Source organism: Sarcophilus harrisii, chromosome 1 (genome assembly GCF_902635505.1).
Source record: "Sarcophilus harrisii chromosome 1, mSarHar1.11, whole genome shotgun sequence".
Lineage (NCBI taxonomy): Eukaryota > Metazoa > Chordata > Mammalia > Dasyuromorphia > Dasyuridae > Sarcophilus > Sarcophilus harrisii.
This window is the reverse complement of record NC_045426.1, coordinates 362539214-362561180: the sequence shown is the minus strand read 5'-3', so window position 1 is coordinate 362561180 and position 21967 is coordinate 362539214. Positions and strand designations below refer to the sequence as shown.

General features: G+C 34.8%; 1 protein-coding gene across 3 annotated transcripts; it reads right to left on the bottom strand.

Moving 5' to 3' along the window:
- Positions 1 to 14163: 14163 nt before the first annotated feature.
- Positions 14164 to 20700, bottom strand: C1H18orf32 (chromosome 1 C18orf32 homolog). 3 transcript variants are annotated; one of them, XR_002769317.2, is made up of 3 exons: positions 20149 to 20700; positions 15134 to 15322; positions 14164 to 14525 (listed from the first exon to the last, which is right to left on the bottom strand). XR_002769317.2 is itself a non-coding variant. In XM_003759540.4 (3 exons), the coding sequence occupies exons 2-3, from the start codon at positions 15296 to 15298 to the stop codon at positions 14460 to 14462; spliced, it is 231 nt and encodes a 76-aa protein (XP_003759588.2). In that variant the 5' UTR covers positions 15299 to 15322; positions 20141 to 20299; the 3' UTR covers positions 14164 to 14459. The 3 variants fall into 3 exon arrangements, 2 of the variants coding, with proteins under 2 accessions (XP_003759588.2, XP_012396613.1); XM_003759540.4 differs by having other exon boundaries at positions 20141 to 20299; XM_012541159.2 differs by having other exon boundaries at positions 20149 to 20237.
- Between the last annotated feature and the right edge of the window lie 1267 nt (positions 20701 to 21967).

Here is a 21967-nt window from a genome sequence, read left to right as displayed (position 1 = left end):
ATTCTTCATGGCTACCCTGCTGAACTAACTTCAACATCTGACCTGGAATTCTGGGCTCCAAGTTCCCGTGGGCTCAGGCTCCCAATACTCTACCACTATACCTAAAACTGAAAAGGGACACATGGAAAAGATCAAAAGCACAAACCTGTTTCTTGGGACCATGCAGCTGGATTGAAGATTGGCCCTTAGGTCGCTCACTGCCCCTCCCACCCTCTCATTACTGAGAGTTTTTATTTGCTGTGAGTGAAGGATTCCTTTACTTTTGTTAGCTGTGAGAACAAGCCGCACAACTTGAAATAGTTTTTTAAAGGATTTTATTAGGTCATTTGGCAAAGGAGATAGCCATAAAAAAGCTATAGCTCCCTTATGAATCTTTGTGGGGTTAAATTATATAGAGTTCAGAAAAGAGCTAAGGGATGTTTGTCTGATTAGCTGCATGTAGGCAGTAGGAAGTTTCTAGAGAAGGGCAGTTTGAGATGTAAATCAACAGATAAACATAAACACCCAAATTCTGGGAACCCAAAATAAGATGTAGGTGAGATCTAAGCATTCCCTGCGGCCTTCCTCAGAGCTTGAAGTTTGTCAACCTGAGCTTTATTGTAACTTTGTCTTAGATAAAATTTCTAGTTACATAAATCTAAGTTCAAGTAATATTAGCAAAAGATAAACAATAAATTATTTTTCTCACACTTCCCTTCTTTTGGAGTTTTTTTAAAGCCCAGGATCTCCATAAGCAAAAAGGTGGGTTAAGATCTCAAAGAATTTCATTAAAATAATTCAACTCAATAGATATATCCTCCTCAGTACTTATTTATCTTGTATATAGCTTGACAAAAATGCTTTTTTAAAAATTTCACTTAATAGCAGTCCCTCTCCCCCAATTACATGTAAAGATAGTCTTCAACATTCATTTTTATAAAATTTTGACAGAATTCTTTTAAGGAAAGGTAAGAGTTAGAATGGTGACAAACACACAATACAGGGAGATTTCTCAGGCATGGAAAGCAAAAGTTGAGAAAAATGCACACAACCACAAGTGTTCATAAAAACTGAATAAACTTAAAGATAATCATAATCTCATTTGTCCCTTAAAGAGACATATTCTGTTAAGTAAATTCTATAGATAAATTAAAACAGACTCTATAGATAAATAAATTACAGATTAAATTACATTTAGAGGATTCTCAATGGATTAATTGAGAAGGGAGATTTTTTTTGTCCTAAGGTAACCAAGAAAACTCCCATGTCAGGGAAATCCTTTTTTACTCAACTAGGGGAATAACAGAATCACTTTAGGAAGCTGAAACTTCCTTTTGGGATTTACCTGAGAAATATCAATTAACATTACTCTATAAATCAGGTTTTTGTCAGACTTTCAGTTAAGCAATAAGTCACAAGAGAATGGCCCTGATCCCAGAAAAATAAAAAAAGGAATTTGGGCATATCCTTCTTGTAGGCAAACAAATACTAAGAAACATTAAAACCAAAGTAATATGATAATTGTCATCAATATTTAATAAAAATTTTCCCTGGTAATCTACTCTTAATGTCCATTTAATCAGCATATTTCTTCTTGAGTCCCAGCTGTCACAGGTAATCACCTGGTTCCTGGAAATCTCTTCCCTTGGAAATTGTGGAATAGGCCTCATTATCAGGGAATCTCTGGATAGAATTCTTTCTAGTAGATCTACTTCTCTGGTTTCAAATCACTCAAAGAGTTCCTTAAGAAATTCTGCTAAAACCTAAAACTTTATCGAACTAATCTGTTAAAAAAAAACATAACTATAAGAAGAACATCAGATTAGAAACCTATCATTCACCTGTAAGTTCAGAGAATTTCAGTTTTTACATACCACTTATTCCATCTTTGTTTAAACTCTTTATTTGATATGGACAATACCACCTACAGGTTGAAGGAAGAATCTTAAAAAGGATTCATGAGGACGAGACTTATAAAATGAGCCCTTCTGTTTCTTAATATTATGAGAGACTTCAAAACAGGAAAAACTCATGATTTAAAATTTTCTTTATGCAATTATTAACACAATTTTAAATATAAAATCCTTAATCCAATTTGAAAACTTATTAAAACATACTCAAAGCCTATTATGTATATGCCATTAGAAACATTTGGAAGCCAAATATGTACATATATATGTGTACACATACATACATATACAAAAGCAAATATACATACACATATGTGTGTATAGTACTAGTTTACAGAAAAAACAGAAATCTTATTGATTTCTCAAAATGAAGTTTAGTATTCAATTAAAATTTAAAATGTTTATATTTTATTCTTTCTACTTTTGAGAATATGTTAAATTCATAACATCCTGAAAGAATGAGATGCTTTAGATATCCAATCTTATGCATGAATATCTAACTAAAAAAGGGAAAGACAAGTGTAAAAAGTCTTTACCTAGTTGCTTAGACCTGGGAGTTGACCACAAATTCAGATTAAAAAACCATAAGATCTTTCATACTGGCAATCTATCACAATGACTCAGAGATGTTTTAATGTTGCAAAACAACAACAACAAAATTTCTACAATGCACCTTCCCTGATTATAAAAATTTGCTATGAAAGGAAAGGAAAGGATATAATTATGACAATATCAAGACTGTCCTTTCAAGGGTATAGACTTACCTTACATAAGCACAATAGGATAAAGCTTCCTTAACTCTGTTTCTAAATAACATTTATTTTGGAATAGCCATGTATGTACTAAAGTGTCACATTATTCACAGGGTTTAATATAGCCAGGCTCAGAATTAACCAGATGGAAGAATTTCCTATTCAGAAAGAAAATAATACAAGGGTGATGTTGTTTGTCCTTCATTCTCAAAGAGAACCAATCAGGATGTCTTGACTTGCAAATAAATTGTATTTAAGTGAATCAGTGCTGTGCAAAGTCATCAATTTCACTCCCTCTTCAAGCTTCATCTGAGTTCAGAGGCAAGACAATCAGGATGATTAGAGATGACCCTGGATACAATGGGAGAACTTGCCCTTTTTAAGTTAAGATCTGAATTTGTCTCAGACAACACCTTTTCAGTGATTTAAGGCTGAGTAAGAAATGAGGCAAAAGATGGTCTAGTTTGCGTACTCAAAAAAAAAAAAAGTTAAACTGGGAGGTGATGATTCTCAGTGTTTCTGGCCAGAATGGAAAAAATTGCTATTTAAATAATTTCTTTATTAGAACATATAAATATTTTAAAAGTTTTATATTATCTATAAATTATTATATTTCTAATGTAAATACATCCTGAAACAGAAATCAATCATAAAGAAATTAAGAATATTTACATTCTGGAGCTTTACACATATAGTAAATACATAATAATTCATTCAAAAAAATAACCTCAAACCAGAAAAAATGCTGACTACTGTAAGCCTCCAGATTAAAAGATATCTGTAGTGCCTATTGACCCCAAAGGAAAAATATCTTTAAAACCAAGGTCTGTTTATTTTAAGTTGACTCAAAGATACAATTCCAAAGCACTATTCCAAGTATAGTTCTCATAAATAACGACCAAACAATCTGCTAGATAAAAACTCAAAATTTTTTTTTTAATTTTGTAGGCAGTTAGGGTTAAGTGACTTGCCTAGGATCACACAGCTAGTAAGTGTTTGAAGCTGTATTTTAACTTAGATCCTCATGTCTCCAGAGCCAATACTCTATCCACTGCCCCATCTAGTTACCCCAAACTTATTTACTATAAGCAAATATCTAAGTCCTCTCCACTTTGAGAGTGGTTCCAGTTTTTCAAACCACTTCATTACTTAAAGACTTCACAACATGCTCTCAGCATTTTCTCTCACAGGCCCTTATGATCCTACCCAAATAAAATGATCACAAAATTTTATCCATTTTAAAGCAAAATATATCCAATTAAATACTTAAGTTTTCAAAATTGTGACCACATTCTTTAACAGCTCAACTCATAAACTAATAGCATCCAGTTGATTTCTAATGTTTATTAATGTAATATTTGTATTACCCTTTGGGTATCATTTTTCAAATTAACAACCTTTCATATACAATGATTTCCCAAAATTCACAATACAAAAAAGTTAAAAGCCTAATAACATCAACAACATTATGGGTTTTTAAAACATAACAAAAAAATTTTTGCCTGCCAAGTAATATCAGTGAAACATAATTCAATTAAATGAATTTCCAAATCCTCTTCTAGAGAAAATCACTTCAATCATTCAATTTGATATTCTGTACTAATAACATTAAAAACCCAAAAGTAATTATTTCTAATAATAATAATAAACTTCTATTAAAACAATACATCTATGCCTTGAAGGTAGGGGAGAAAGTAGTAGAGATCTGTACTAATTGCATGTAATCTTTAAACAAATTTTTTAAAATAGTATTTTATTGGTCCAAATACATGTGAAGATAATTTTCAACATTCACCTTTGCAAAACCTCAGGTTCCAAATTTTTTTCCCTCTTTACCTCTCTCCTTCCCAAGATAGCAAACAATCTGATATAGGTTAAACATGTGCAATTTCTTCTAAACATATTTCCATATTTGTTATATTGCACGAGAAAAATTAAATCTTTCTAGGCTTTTCTGCAATCAGTCTGCTCATCATTTCTTATAGAACAATATTATTCCATTACATTCATATACACACAACTTATTCAGCCATTCCCCAACTGAGGGCATCCATTCAATTTCCAGTTCCTTGCTATTACTAAAATGGCTACTACATATATTTTTGCACACATTTTTTCCTCTTTTATAATCTTTCTTTATAATCTTTTTGGGATACAAACCCAGTAGGGACTCTGCTGAATCAAAGGATAATTTTCATATAATCTTAGTCACAAATCTCCCCTAAATCCACCAAAATATTTTAGTAGTTACAAAAACTTTCAAACTACAATGCAGAAATTTACAGTAAAGATATATTTCAATTACAATTTTAATCTCTAGTGTCTAATGCCATAAATTTCCACAAATCAGGAAAAGGATTTCCTTTCTTTTTTCTTCTGCTTTTTTCTTTGCAATCTTCAACTTGTCTAAGGTTGTTAAGGCAGCAAAAAAAAAAGGCATCTTGTAGTTTTCCCCCCTTATCTCCCACTGAAAGTCTAATCAAAGAGTCAGTGGAAGTAAGTCCCTGCTTAATATCATAGATAGCTGGGAAAACTATTTTAAATCTGAGACTTCATCTTCTTCACCCTTCTAAGTTCCCTTTTTGTACTTTTTTACAGCAGTCTTTATGAGTGACCCAGCATTCCTCTGCAAAATTCACCAAAATCAATATGACCTTATATGCATTATGAGGATAACAACAGAGCACCTCAATAAGCTTACTAGGAGAGCTATCTTAAGTAATTCTACTCCCTTTCAGGAAGTCACAATGTTTAATTGCCAGACTTTGTTTTTGATACCTGAATCATAGCATCATGATCACCAGTATATTGGGATAAATATGGGTCACAGATCAGATATCAGGGAAGGGTTGAGAAGAAATATAGGAAAACAGAGAGAGAGAGCAAGAGAGACAGACAGACAGTCAAGCAGACAGACACAGACATACATAGAGACACAGAGAAAGAGAGAGAGACGGAGAGCAGAGAGGAGAGAGAGATGGACAGAGAGACAGAGAGAGAGAAAGAGAGACAGAGAAGAGAGTGAGTTCTGTGAAAGGACTAATTTAATTTTAACCAGATTTTAGCCTATTGTTGAGGCTTATCAAGCCTGTTATTTGATCAATTGTGGATTGATTATGGATTGTGGATTAGAGTAGCATGGAGTAATTCTTACTCAGCCAAGTTTTTATTTTGGTTAAAGCCAAATACAGCCTTTAATTTTCTGGATAACTGTAGTCTTCAGTCCTAACTCTTGATGGTGTCTGACTTGAACCTTAGGGGATTTAGAGGTCTCTTACCACATTCAAATTGATTCTGTCTTGGTCAAGTCTTGGCCATCTCAGTCCTAAAATCATAGAGCTTTCAAAGTCCTGAAGAGCCTTTAGGTTTACTTATGGGAACCAACAGAGAATCTCATTGGTTACACCATATTTGTTAGTCATGAGAACAAATCACAAAATTGGAAATAGTTTTACAAAGAATTTTATTCATTCATTTGAGAAAGGAGAGAGTTGGACAAATGAACAACTCCCTTCCCAGTTTTTGTGATGTTACATTATATAGAATTCAGACAAGGACATGGGGATATTAGTATTAGGTAAATTCCAGAGAAGAGCAGTTTGGGATGTTTATTACTAACAAATAAATATAAAAAAATCAAATTTGAGAAATCCAAAACACAGACTTTAGTTAGACCTGCAACGAGATCTGAATGAGATTTAAACATTTTTTGCAGCAATCCACCTTCTGGGAGCTTTTGAACTTGCTAAGTCTGACCTCTGCTGTAAGCTTTGGGTTGCACAATTTCTAGCGACAAAGCTAGGTTCAAACAATATTAATACAAAATAAATAATAAAACATTCTTCCCAGATCCTTCGGTGCAAATACTGGGAAGAAAGAGACTGTCCAGTCAGGTAGTTTTAAAGTTGCAATCAATTTTGGATACTTAGCCAGAGCAAAAGGTAATCCTCGTGTTAGATTTCCACACATACATCATGCTCTCTTATCTCCCAGAAACAGACAAATCATAATTCCTGTGGATGGCATCATTTTGGTTCCCAAACTTATTACAGGAATATTATTGTGACTTAAGAAATGGCAAAAGAGACAACTTCAGAGAAAAATGGTTCCTATGTTTTTCTTTCTATTTTTGATTGGGATAGGGAGATGAGAGACAGGAAGTTAGTTAGCAATAATAATGGAAGGAAAAAGAAGAGATGCCATTCCAGAAACTGGAAACTGAGTGGATCCCCATCAGTTGGAGAATGGCTGAATAAATTGTGGTATATGAATGTTATGGAATATTATTGTTCAGTAAGAAATGACCAACAGGATGATTTCAGAAAAGCCTGGAGAGACTTACATGAACTGATACTGAGTGAAATGAGCAGGACCAGGGGATCATTATATACTTCAATAATAATACTATATGATGATCAATTGTGATGGAAGTGGATATCTTCAGCAATGAGAAGACCCGATTCAGTTCCAATTGATCAGTGATGAACAGAACCAGCTACACCCAGCAAAAGAACTCTGGGAGATGACTAAGAACCATTACATTGAATTCCCAATCCCTATATTTATGCCCACCTGTATTTTTGATTTCCTTCACAGGCTAATTGTATAATATTTCAGAGTCTGATTCTTTTTGTACAGCAAAATAACGGTTTGGTCATGTATACTTATTTTGTATTTAATTTATACTTTAATATATTTAACATGTGTTGGCATTTTGGAGAGTAGTTTGGAATTATGCTCAAAAAGTTATCAAACTGTGCATACCCTTTGATCCAGCAGTGTTACTACTGGGCTTATATCCCAAAGAGATTATAAAGAAGGGAAAGGGACCTGTATGTGCACGAATGTTTGTGGCAGCCCTTTTTGTAGTGGCTAGAGACTGGAAACTGAATGGATGTCCATCGGTTGGAGAATGGCTGAATAAATTGTGGTATATGAATACTATGGAATATTACTGTTCTGTAAGAAATGACCAACAGGATGATTTCAGAGAGTCCTGGAGAGACTTATACGAACTGATGCTGAGTGAAACGAGCAGGACCAGGAGATCATTATATACTTCAACAACAATACTATATGACGACCAGTTCTGATGGACCTGGCTATCCTTAGCAACGAGATCAACCAAATCATTTCCAATGGAGCAGTGATGAACTGAACCAGTTACGCCCAGAGAAAGAACTTTGGGAGATGACTAAAAACCATTACATTGAACTCCCAATCCCTATATTTATGCCCACCTGCATTTTTGATTTCCTTCACAAGCTAATTGTACAATATTTCAGAGTCTGATTCTTTTTGTACAGCAAAATAACGTTTTGGTCATGTATACTTATTGTGTATCTAATTTATATTTTAATATATTTAACATCTACTGGTCATCCTGCCATCTAGGGGAGGGGGGGGGGGGGTAAGAGGTGAAAAATTGGAACAAGAGGTTTGGCAATTGTTAATGCTATAAAGTTACCCATGCATATAACCTGTAAACAAAAGGCTATTAAATAAAAAAAAGAAAAAAAAATAACATGTGTTGGTCATCCTGCCATCTAGAGGAGGGAATGGGGGGAAAGAGGGGAAAAATTGGAACAAGAGGTTTGGCAATTGTTAATGCTGTAAAATTACTCATGCATATAACTTGTAAATAAAAAAGATATTAAAAAATAAAATAAAATGTTAAAAAAGGAGAGATGCCATTGTAATATTATTTAAAATACATGAAAGAGAACAGAAATAATTGCAAAAGGAAGCACAGACAAGGACAGTTTTGAAAATAATTTATAGAATTTTTTTTTCAAATTGGCAGTTTTATTTTCATATCACACTTTGTTTTTTATAATAAATCCAATATATGTATACATATTTATACAGTGATCTTGTTGCCCAAGAAAAATCAGATATAGAAAGAAAAAAAAACCTCAAGAAGGAAAACAAAAATACAAGCAAACAACAAGAAAGAGTGAAAATGCTGTGTTGTGATCTATACTTAGTTCCCACAGTCCTCTCTCTCCCTGGATGTAGATGGCTCTCTTCATCACAATATCATTGGAATTGGTCTGAGTCATCTCATTGTTGAAGAGAGCCCCGTCCATCAGAATTGATCATCGTGTATAGTCTTCTTGTTGCCGTGTACAATGATCTGGTTCTACTCATTTCACTCAGCATCAGTTCATGTAAGTCTCTCCAGGCCTTTCTGAAATCATCCTTGCTGGTCATTTCTTACAGAACAATAATATTCCATAATATATAGATTTTATCATGTATGTTTAAAAGATGAACAGTATTAAATGGAGATTTCTAGTTTCATAAAGAATCTTCCTTTTTACTACTGTGTGCTTGGAAATATTCTTTCAGGTTTATGTTTAAAATCAGAATAAATAATATGATGACGGTAGTAACAATAGTTATCATTTATATAGTATCACGTTATAAATATACTTCATTCACCCCCTCACAATAACTGCAGGAGGTAGATACTATGATTATTCTGATTTTACAGATGAGAAAACTGAAACAAAAATAGGTTATAAATGTCTTGGTTAGGGAAACACAGAGTCTGATGCCAAATTTGAACTGGTCTTCCTTACTCCAGATGTAATGCTCTATCTACTGTACAAATTGCACTTAAATACAATAAATAATAATAAATAAAATATAAAAACAAAAATAACAAAATGGTTATAAAGATGAAAAGAAAAAATTAATAGGAGAATCCAGAATATTACAGTCACATATGTACACAGCACCTTGTATAGATTGGCACAATCTTTGCCTAGAACCCAGGAATTTTAGCTCCAAGGAATCAGGAAAGCTTAATATTAGTGAAGTTATTTCTTTTCAATCTAGTCTCAGAGGAATTCCCCTCAAGGGGATTAATTTTCCAAAGGTGCTGATTCATCCAAGTTTAAGGAAAAGAAGGAGAGGAAAGCCAAGGATTTTTAATGAGCTAGGAGACTAAACAAAGCACTGGGAATATATCATGCAAACATCAACTAATTACCTGGGAAAAAAGAATCCCTCTTATCAGAGCTTAATCAGCAAAAAGGACCCAAAAATGTCCTTACAATTCACTAAGACAGAACTCAATTACAGAAAATATGAGCAAAGCAAAATAAGTTTGTAAGCATTGGTGGTTTTATGAGGTCAGCACAATTAAGATTCAAAAATAGGTGAACAGGAACTTTATTAAGAACTTCAGATAAATCCTGGAAATTTCCTCAATTTCCTCAAGAAAAACAAAATAAATACACAATTCTATGAAACTATGGACCTAACATCCTGCCATTTAGGGGAGGGGGTGGGGGGGGTAAGAGGTGAAAAATTGGAACAAGAGGTTTGGCAATTGTTAATGCTGTAAAGTTACCCATATATATATATCCTGTAAATAAAAGGCTATTAAATAAAAAAAAAAAAAAAAGAAAAAAAAAGAAAAAAAAAAAAAAAAAAAAACTATGGACCTAAATGATGGGGAGGTCCCAGGGGAGTCCTATATTCTTTATTCAATTCCTCAGTGAAAACTGCTTTTTCCATAACATATTTTCAGTCAACTGCTACTTGGAAATCTTAAAGGCATTAAGAGATCTGAGAATAAGTTCACTCCAATCTCAAAAATTTTTTTGCCAAATGAGTTATGAATTTTTAAAGTTGCAAAGATAGATGTATATGTGACACCAAAACACTCTACCCTGAGAAACATTGGGAAGGTATGGGATCCTTGGACATATGGAGAAGGGTTGACATTCGCAAGAAGAATCACGTCATTAACAAAGACAATTGGAGAAGAAAACAAAGTGGGGTTAGTATCAAGCATTTAAAAAAATTTTTATTTCAAATTTTTTAATATTGTTATTTAAAGTTTTGAGTTCCAAATTTTATCTTTCTCCCCTCCCCTCTCTCCAGATTGTAAGTAATCAGATATGTCAAATATGTGCAAATTATGTAAAACATTTTCATGTTAGTAATTTTGTACAAAAAGACTCAAATAAAAGAAAAAAAAAAGTGAAAAATAGCCTGCTTCAATTTGTATTCAATGTCACCTCTCCAGGGTTGGGTAGTAAGCTTTATCATCAGTCCTTTGGGATTGTCTCAGGTCATTGCACTGCTGAGAATAGCTAAGTCATTCACAATTCTTCATGGAACAATACTGCTTTACTGTGCACATTGGTTCTGTTCACTTCACTATTCCTTAGTTCATGTAAGTCTTTCCAGGTTTTTCTGAAATCATCCTGCTTGTCATTTTTTAGAGCACAAAAATATGCCTGTTAAACCATTCTCAGTTAATGGGCATCCCTTTGATTTCCAATTTCCAATTCTTAGTCTGCTAATGAACTGCTATGTCTGCACACACCTGATCCACAATCTCCTCTAAATCATATCTGACAAGTAGTTATCTAGTCCTTGCTTGAAAACTGTTGAAGAAAAACCAGTTCTTCATAGTAATCCATTCTACTTTGTGATCACTTTAATTAGGAAATTTTTCTTATTCCAAGTCTGATTTTGTGTCTTTGCTAGCAGTTCTTTCACTTAGAGTTAAGTAAAACAAATTCACATGCATATCAAGAGACATTCAAACATCTCAAGACTATTACCCACAAAGCGTTGTCTCCAGGTTAAATATGTTCAGTCCTTTATTTGGCCTGGGTATACCAGGACATGGAAATACCCTGTTGTATCTCCTTGGGAAGCAGGAATTCCAAGGAAAGACCCACAAAAAGTCAGGGTGATCAGCCCAAGCTTTATTATATTTATTTACAGGAGATGCACAGCAATAGGCCCACACCATGGACAGCAGGGCCAAGTCCACTCAGGGGCTTTATACTTGGTATTCATGTGTTTTTACCTAAACTGCTTAACGAGTGAATTGGGTGAAACACGCAGGATATCTACAATATATCAGTGATGAAGGGAGCAGCATACATAAATGTTCAATCAAGATGGAGTTGGCTGCTAGCCACACGTCACCCTTGATCTAACAGGAATATTAATGAATTTCTTGCTCCTAATTACCACCACAATCCATTTAACCTGCAATGCTCCTAACTGTACCCACGATCTGTTAAACTACAATGGTATATAAGGCTCTTCACCACTCTGGTTGTTTTCCTCTAGAACATTTCTAGCTTTTCATTGCTTTTCCTAAAACGTGGTATTCAGAACTAGACATTAAAATCCAGATGTGGTCTGCCAAATCTAGTGAAGATTTATTTTTGTGCTTTTCTTAATGCAGCCTAGGATGGTGCTGACTCATTCAATTTACAACCCATTAAAACGTCTCACTTTTTTTCAGACCAACTGTTGCCTAGCCACACCTCTCGATGTGAATTGATTTTTAAAAACCAGGTTGTAGGGGTATGAATCCAGGATAATCCATTTTCAGCTTGTAATGGACATGACTCAGCCAACAGACACAATGGACTTGTTTCTGAGTATGGATATTATGTGAGAATTTACAGAAAAGGGATGGAAGGAAGAGGGGTGTCTGGTGAGTCACAGAGGGAAAGGAAGTGGGGCTTTCTTCCTAGTTCTAGAGTGTGGGTTCTATTTCTCCCTGATTAGACCTCAGCAACACTTTAAGAAATATAAATTAATTGGTAATAGTTTCTCTTTGCATCTGCATCATTTTGTTCAGACAACTCCTTTTTTCCCCATTATGAATAGAATTCTCTTTGTTTCTTCAGAATTTCATTCTTGAAGGCTTTTTATTCTTCTTAAGGCTGACTTATTAGTGCAGAGTCCTACCCATCATTTTTCTGAACTATTCATAATCTTTCTCCCTATTGAGTACACATATCAGAATGTTTCCAGTTTTCCTTTCTTCTATCATCAATTCTCCCAAAGTCTGAACATTTCCTTCACAGCAACTATTTTCTCTGACATCAAAAATTGGATTCTTAAACAAGGTTTGTTATTTTGGTTCAACATTTAAATTTTCATTAAATATCTGTAACTGGAGATAGTTTACACTCTGTTGAATTTTGTTGAACTGATTAGTTTATTTGCTAAACTGGTAGTTCTGTACTTAGCTCTGGGCTTCTGAGAGTTGTCTACATCCAATCTATCTTAAATATTTTAATGTAAACAGATAATCTATAAACAGAGAACTTGTTCTTTATGAAACTTATATACTGTCTAGGTATTTTTTTTTTCCTAAAGGAAACTTACTGCTATCCTATTACTTTCCCTTTCCTTTTTCTGGAATATTAAGTAAATATTCTCATAAGGATTATTTCCTTCTCTGTAATTAGTCAAGGAAATTGACAGGCTGCTGCTTTGCAGATGATCTAGAAGGCTTCCAGTGGATTTAATAACTGTCATTAGAAAGTTAGGAAAAATATTCATTCCAAATATGCTAAATGATGTGAGAAAAATTTTCATTTTACAAGTATCTAAACATTGGAAGAGAAAAGTGTAAGCTATGAGAATGTTTACTAAATTTCTGGGAAATGTAATCATGAAAACAGAAGTGGATTTTTATACTTCATACTTAATGTTTATACAAAGGATGTCTCTACATTATAGAATTTCCTGGAAGATTTATAACCACTAAAAAAGTATTTAGCCACAACTATCCATAAGAGAAAACCTAAATAGATGCCAAATGTCTCTTGTTCACATTAAGACATTTAGTCAAATGCAAAAACCTGTGGCACTTGTCCATTTGTGTGTGACAAACACACCCACACAAATGAAAAAGGTAGGTGAAGCTTAGAATTAGGAAGTAGAGAAGTGGCTTGACTGACTCTGGGAAATTGTAAAGCTTTTTTAATTTCCTCAAACTTCTCCCAGAATCAAAAGTTTGTCATCTTAATATCAATATTCTATTAGTTTCATATTGAGTTTTGGAACACTAGTCTTTGAAGAATTAAAAATGAGTATAAATCAGAGAGCAATCAAAAAGTACATGGTGGAGGGAGGATGAAATACATTAATAAGTAACTTTGAAGAACTGGCATAAAACATACCATTAGGAAATGATAATGAAAAAAAAACGGGGCTAGTTGTGTGATGACAATGAGACATAACTAGCAAATATCTCGTGCTCTGTTGGTTCTCTCATGATTTTAAGTGAAAATGAAGGATTCCTAATACACTAGATTCACTGCCTCAGGGAATTTACTTGTAAAAGATGGGTTGCAATTGGTATCGCTGGAATCAACATCCACATCCAGATCCATATGAATATAGATGTTTTCTTTCTTAAAGTAGTCACTCATTCATCCACATTATCTCTTTCTTCTCAAAGTAGCAAAAGATTCTATCAAGTTCTATACATCTCACTATCCTCTTCACAGGTAAACTGGGCAATAATTCCTTTTTTATTCTTCAATAGGAAATTTTTCCACATCATTGTTTCACAGAAAAAACTAGCATACACCTCAGGAGTAGTTTCGTAATCAAAACTTTTTATCATCTAAAATTACTTCCAACTATGTTTCATGAGAATCCTAAGTGGTAGGATAGGATTGTGGTTAAATTCACATGAATGCAAGTGATTTGAGGATTTATAAATACTGAGAGGCAAAGTATTATTAAAGTGAATTTCTATTTATTTATATTGTTAAAACAAGTTAGCCTAAAGTAGAAACTTTAGGTTATTTGCAATAATAGAGATGAAAACTATTTCAGTAAGGAAAAAGAACAGGAATGAGGTAATTAAATATAATTTAAACATTTAAATAGAAATACTATGTATATTAGGGAGATCTCTAAAATATCTACCCCATATCTGGTCTCAGAGAAAAGTGTGAAAGACAATATCAGAGTTGTTGCTGCATATCATCAGTTCTATTTTAAAGCAAAGATATCCTTTGGACAAATTGCTTTAATCTATCTTTTTGTTGCAGCTTTCTGTTGGTTCTGGTGTAGAGATTCCATTTGTGTCTGCAATCTGTAAGAAGAAACAGTGATATAAATTTATTACAGCATCAATACTTGTACAGGAGGCTTCCTTAAAAATAAATTTGGGCAGTAAATCTGAACAAAATTTTACTTCCAAATAGTTAACACTGAAAAGCTAAAAACGATTCAATACAGCACAAGCAATTTAAATGATGATAAAGACTAGTATTAATTATAAACATATATGCATTTGTGCAAGAGAATATAAGATCTAGAAATAATTTAATCATTTCAATTCAAGAAAATTTCTGTATCTCACTCAACCAACTATGTGGTTACAACATAACTAACTTTCCATCTATGTATGGCTTTTTTTGTGAAAATCAGCAGAAAACTGATGAAAAAACAAAAATATGCATATTGTTCATTCAAAAGATTAATCTTTCAAAGAACAATTCTTGATAAGGAAATGTTAAGTATTTTTAATGCCCAATTTCTGCTTTCTGGTAGATATTTTACAAAGAAAACTAACTGAATTCAAAACATATTGACAGTTATTAGAGAAAACTTCTAAAACTTGTCTTAATAACAAGGTCAAAAGACATTTGTTTTTTGCTATTTACTCTACTTGTCATTTGTGTATTATTTTGTTTTTACCTTATAGTCTCCTTTGCTTAGTTTCTCAGCAGGACTTTCTTTTAGACTTTTTTTAGGCCATAGACGACTGACAAAGGGTGAGATTAGATGATATACATATGGCTCCAGGAATTTTTTGTAGACCCAAAGGAGGACAGGAATGACGATACAAGGAATGCACACCATTTCCTCAGACTTGACTGCTCTTAACTGTAGATGTAAAAAAGTGCAAATGATATAATTTATAATGAAGTAATGCCTTGATTGTTTTTTTTTCTACATTTATACTTTTTAAAGCATAACATTACTTTTGAAGGAAAATAAACTAGATAAATCTAAAAATAAATTGGGTTAAAAACAAGAACTCTATGTGCCAATTAAATACAGTACACTGTTACTTAAAATGGTTAAGGAATGTCCTATTAAATTCTGGTTAAGCAAGAATAACCATAAATGTATCATATGTAGAAGAAATAGATAACATTAATGCCATAAGAGACCTTATGGGACTACCTACTGTATTTTACAGATGAACTAAGATTCACAGAAGTTAAATGACCTGACTATGGTCACATGAATATCAAGAGTTTAAAACTTTAAATCTATGTTTTACTATTCCAAATCTAATACACTACCTTTTGTGCCAAGCTCAGGAAACTGAAGTCCAAAGAGATTAATGAGTTATTCATTTTTTAAAAATGTGAATAAAATCAAACATCACTAATAGAATTTTATGTTTTGCTGATTCAGGGGATAACATTTGGTTCAATTAGCATTAAGTACACACTATATTCCTGGTACTGTGAGTACAAAGATAAAAATGAAAACTATTTCCTCTCCTCAAGAAGTTATTCTATTAAGGAAAAAAAAATCACAAAAATAACCTTAAATACAAACTATGTATAGAATAATTTCCAGAGGAAGGTATTAGCAAACACATATGGGGAGAAGGGGAGAATGGATCAAGCTCTGTTTCCTCTAGCTTGTAAGAAGCTAGAAACTTTATGGGAGAAGACATTTTAGGAATGGGGATGGGTTGTGCAAAAAGCATAGAAATGGGAAATGGGATGTTTCGAGAGAATAGTAAGAAGGAAAAATTGAGTAGAATAAATAGTGCATGAAGGAAAATAATGTACAATAACCCTGGAGAAGCAGGTTGGAGCCAGAGCTTTAAGAGCTTTAAAACCAATAGGAGTTCATAGTTAATCTGAATCAAGAGGGAGTTTCTTGAATAGAAGAGTGATATAATTAGACTTCTGGTTTACAAAAATCAATTTGGCAGTTATACAGAGGATAGATTGGTAAGGAGACCGACCTGACACTGAGGAATGAATTAGAAAACTACTATATCATCTTAGAATGTCTAGGATTTATCAATGCATTTGAAATATCTTTTTTTATTGTAATGCAATTATGACTTTTCAGTAAGCTAACATGTAACACTAACTCAATACTATAAGATTATATTTGTAAATTTCTACAAAAAATTTTTAGTTTTCTGGGAATTTTTCTGTTTCATAAGCAAAATTTAGAAATTCCTACCAAGATTTTTAAAATTTCAAAACTATGGCTAAGAAAGCATTTTTAATATTGCACAACACAAGTAGCAAATGCAAAAATACTATAAGCATATAATCAATGGTTGCATATAATAGCAGATTTGAGGCTTTGGAAAAAATATTATAGGCAAATCTAAGCCAAAACATACGAATATCTATCTGGATCTCTGGGGGGAGGGATACTTTATAAAAGTATTGGTTTCTTTACAAAAGGATTCACAAAAGAATTGTTTTTAAGTACTGAATTCCCTTAGCAATTTGTGATAGTTCAATTTACACACAATTTTGAATATACCCATGTATGTTTTTCCCAGCATACTTCTCATTAAATTCTCTTGGATTGCTACTTATTAATTGTAAAACCTTCAGAAAGTCACTGAATCTAATTCTCAGTTTCCTCACATGTAAAATGAGGGGATTAGATTAAAAGATCTCTAAAGTTCTGTGATTTTGCCTGAAATACCCTGATCAAGCCTCTATTTTTGCCTCTTTTTAAACAAAGCTTCTTAAAACAAAATGTGTAGTTGGAAATTAGTGTTAATAGAAAGCATGTCTTTCAGCATTATGTAAATATGATTACATTTCATTTTTTTACCTACTTAAAAGTATCAGAATCTGAATCTTCTAGAATCTGAAAACAGTATCTTTCTCTTAAGATTTTTGTGACATTTTTATTTGAATGATAAGAATCCACCTGAAAGAAGCACCTCAAACTTCACACGGAAGTAAAAATAAAAACACCTTCAATTTAGTTTTTTGTGGATAGAAATATTAAAATCACTTGAATTTACTTAAGGAGTGGGAATATAATGCTTTAATAAATATAATAAATTATTTTCTTCCCCCTAAAAAAGCATTTTATTAAGAGAATGACGTTAACTCAAAAAGGTAGTAAATAGTGGAAAGAATCCTGAATATGGAATCAGAGGCCCAACTCCAACACTAATTACTTGTGAGACTATGGAAAAGTGGTCTTAACTTCTCTATATTCAGTTTCCTCCTTTGAAAAATGAGGACTTAAAGAGTTGATTTCCCCTGAGCCTAAATTCATGATCCAATTAACAATCCTCTGCTTTGGTTAGGCTAGTATTGAAATTTATATTTTGATAACATGCTACATAAACATGGTGGAAGGGGGTGGGTGAGTAGAGAGAATGAAAAAAAATCTCCAAAAAAATATAGAACTGACCATAACAGGGGAATTTAAGTTTTATAAACAAAATTCATTCAATCCTATACCATGTTTATGTCAAGAGCTGCTTCAGAAAGATGAATGTCAAGTAGAAATAGCAAGTAAATGGTTATTTGAAAGAATCTATAAGTCTGTCCACTAAAAACACAGAATCTAGAGCAGAAAGGAACCTTGAAGGCCATTGAGTACAGCTCTTTCATTTTAAAGTGGAGGAAATTAAGGCCCAGAAAAATTATACTTCTCACTGTAGGAACAGGACAGAGGAATATTTTTGCAAAAAGGTGATAGGTGTGTGTACATACATCCATATATACATACACATATACACATGTATATACATATACACAAGAGACAGCTGTAATATTTTTTAAATAGATATATTTTTAAGATGGAAAAGCTAAGGAATAAGATAAAATTACATATTTTAATGTAAATTTCTGAAACTAGTTATTAGGCAGACTAAGAGAACTAAAAAAACCTGTCTTTATATTTTTCTAAATATGCATTGGTACCAAGGAGACTTCTTGCTCTGTCTGGGAGCAGCATGGCAGAAAAGAAAGTATACTGAACCTCAAACCTTTAGTTAGGGGTTGTACTGAGGGCAGGGATAGAAAGAAGTGGCTAAGAATTTTAAACATAAAATATTTCATATTAAAATAATAAGTGATAAAATGATTGTTTTCTATCACTATATCCAGAATTTGAATTAATGTTTACAGAAACTATATAAAATATTATCTAGGAAGTCACAGTTGGAAAAAGGAAATAAATTTACTACTAAGTGCCTTTCGTTAAAAGTAGTTATAAACAGATTTCTCATATGTGCCAGGAGAGTTAGAATTCTAAATGGGTGAATACTTCTAAACTTGGAAAAAGTTTTCTTTATTCAGCACCAATCTCACCAACAGGAGAAAGTAACAAGAGAAAAGTTCTGCTTGTCTACTTGGTATAGAACTGAAGATGCCCTGTGCCCTTCTCTAACTCCCAAAAAAGTCTTCCCAAAAAAGGATCAAGGGAAGAGAAAAAGGGCTAAAGCTTGGTCTATAATGTACTGGTCATCCTGCCATCTGGGGGAGGGGGTGAGGGGAAAGAGGGGAAAAATTGGAACAAGAGGTTTGGCAATTGTTAATTAGTTAATTAGTTACCCATGCATATATCCTGTAAATAAAAGGCTATTAAATTAAAAAATAAATAAATAAAATTAAAAAAAAAATAAAAATAAAGCTTGGTTTACACCTGATTTCACAAAATCTTAAATAATAATTAAAAAAAATTTCCAAGGAAAGATTTTTAAACTTATGAAATTTTAATGACAGTATGGTATACTAGAAAGAGTGCTAAACTTGTTAAGACAACATGGATTAAAATTCTGTCTCCTATACTGACTGTGCAACTTCCTCTCTGGATCTTCGCTTCCAAACCTGTAAAATGAGGTGGTTATACTAGATGAAAAACTATGTCTAAGTTCAACTATATGGGCAAATGTGGTCAAATGATAAGAATACTGATTTACAATCATAAGAGCTATTTCTGAATACAACTTCCGACACTTAGTAGCTGAACTAGACCTTGAGCTCATTCTCATGTATAAAATGGGATAAGAAGGGTACCATTTACCCTTTCAAGGATGTTCATAGGACTAAATACAAAACGCTAGAAAAAAAAATGAGCTATTTTTATTATTTAAAAATTACTTTTCTCTACAACCTTGAACCTTTAAATCTATCTTACGGGTTATTAAGAAATGCACCGGACTGCTGTGAGGAAAACGATTTAAATACCACAGAGTATATAAAATAGAAGCGGATATCAGTATTGGAACGGAAGATGAGAAGCTGGTTGAACAAGGCGAGTGGATGGGATGAAGGAGGCGGTGAAAGGCAGAGCCCTAAGACTACGACCCTCGGGGTCCCTGAGAGACGAGGGAAGAAGAAATGGGAACGGTGAAAGACGCAGAGCGGGGCAATGGTGGGGAGATAACAGAGGGAGCTGAGTGGCAGGCTTGGCAGGGGCAGAGGACCAGACCGGGGCGGCACGGAACCGGAAAAGGCCCCGATGACAGCCTGCCTTAGGGGGCTCTCAGGCGAGCGGAGGGGCTCCTTCGAACCCAGCGAGGCCGGGGTCCGGGCCCTGACAACGGCTGAGGCCGAGGCCTGTCCGCCCCCGGCCACGGCCGCCCGTCTCCAGGCCTGCCGCCGCCCCTCCTCTCTCTCGCCCTGCGGGACCCGCACGACCCCCGGCCCCCCGCCCCCGTCACGCACAAGCCCACGGACCCACCGACAGACCGAATGAGCCGCTGGCCCCGGCCCAGTTCACCCAGGAGACAGTAAAACAGGAACGGAAGCGCCCCCACTTCCGGGACCTCAGGGAGCCCAATGGGTAGCCGAGAGGAAGAAGCCGGTCAGGCCGCTGCGCCCGCCCTGCTCCCGTCACGTGAGCTGAGTCAAGTCTCCCTGCGTAGTCTTGGTGACGTTCCGGGAGCCCAAACGCCCGTAATGCTCCGGCCCCCTGGACCTCCACCGCCGGACTTCGGACGACGTCAACAGGGCGCGGCAGTCTGGGACACAGGATAGCTGCAGGGAACCCCGGGATTCCTGCGGACGCGCGCATCTGGGTTTCAAGTCCCCGGCCCCTCTTGGGGACGTAAATCCCCCCAAAGCTTTTCCCGGATCCCTGCTTGGAATATATCACTTTCCTTTCGTTCCTTTTGGAGATTTCTTAGCCGTGAACTTTAGAGCTGGACGGAACCGTAATACTTTCTTGTATTGGTTTGGTGGCTCTCGGACTCGGGAGAAACGCCCGTCTCAGTACTTTCCTCCCCGCCCCCGTTGATGGCCGCTTTTGTGCAACCTCCACGTTAGGAAAAGCCCATCCCCCTCAGCACTACCCACAACCTCGGTGCCCACGGATCCGTCTCGAAAAGCAGAAATATGATGCAGACAGTTCCCAGTAGGAGCGAGGTCCTACTCATGGTTTCTCCAATTCCAGACCCATGGATCCTTTCTGGGTCTCCATCGCGACTCGCCCCCTCCTTATGGAAACCCCCAATGCACTAAGTGATTAATGTTTTTTCAGTCCCGCCTTTCTTCACTAGCAAACATAAGTCAACAAATTAAAATGGATCATCTTGAAGCAACCCATTTTAAAAAACAAAAGTGGCGTTTCGGGATAGGTCACATGCATTTTGGGGTAAACCAATTGGCCTTGAGGGAGTTGTCTTAAAGGATAGACATATGTCTTAAGGGTGGAAGGACTACATGAATAGAAATCTAATGAAAAGAAAAATTACTTTTGTGATCAGCAACATTTAAAAGTTTTTGGCATACGATACTAATTTCTCAAATTATACGAAACCCTTTTGTAATCCATTATAAGCAAATGATCGATGACCACCAGAAACTTAATTATGCAACTTGCCAAGGTCTAAAGTGAGCCCTGGCTCCCCTACATGGAGAATGGCCCTCAAAGGGTTTTCTTGAATTGGAGCAAAGCAGTCAACCTCAAAGTTTCAAGTTATTGAAATCTAGTGGCAACATTCAACACGAATGGTCTGGGCACACGGTGCATGATCTTGGTATCTTTTGATGTATGAACAAGCTCTAAACACAGATGGCCTCTTATGAGGGAAGGGGGGGGGGGAAGTCTTCACATGTTTGAGGCAAACACCCAACTCAAACGATGAGACGCCCATCACTTAGTAATTTGTTTTAGGCCTTCTGCAGAATTCCATTGTGCCTGCTGTTCCCAATAATATCTTTTTGGAACCAGAAGTCAGAAGTGTCAGATCTAAGACACCAAAGGTGGTTCAGCAGCCTGAAAAGGGCTCTTGCAAGTCCTCACAGCAGAGTTGCTAGTCCTCCTGAGTTTCCCATCCATCCCCCTCCAGCCATCATACCCTCCAGCCAAAAGCAAATTACCAGAGGAATATTTGAGAAAAGGCTCCTCATTACTCAACAAAACAATGGAAAAGGATTTGAAAGCAACAATCATACTGAAATAAGGTTTTAGATATGTAACAAATAATATACTGAACAAAAACTTTAAATAATCTCTCCAAGGTTATGATTAAGGCAAGTTGAGGGGAAAAGGTACAAAATCTTAATT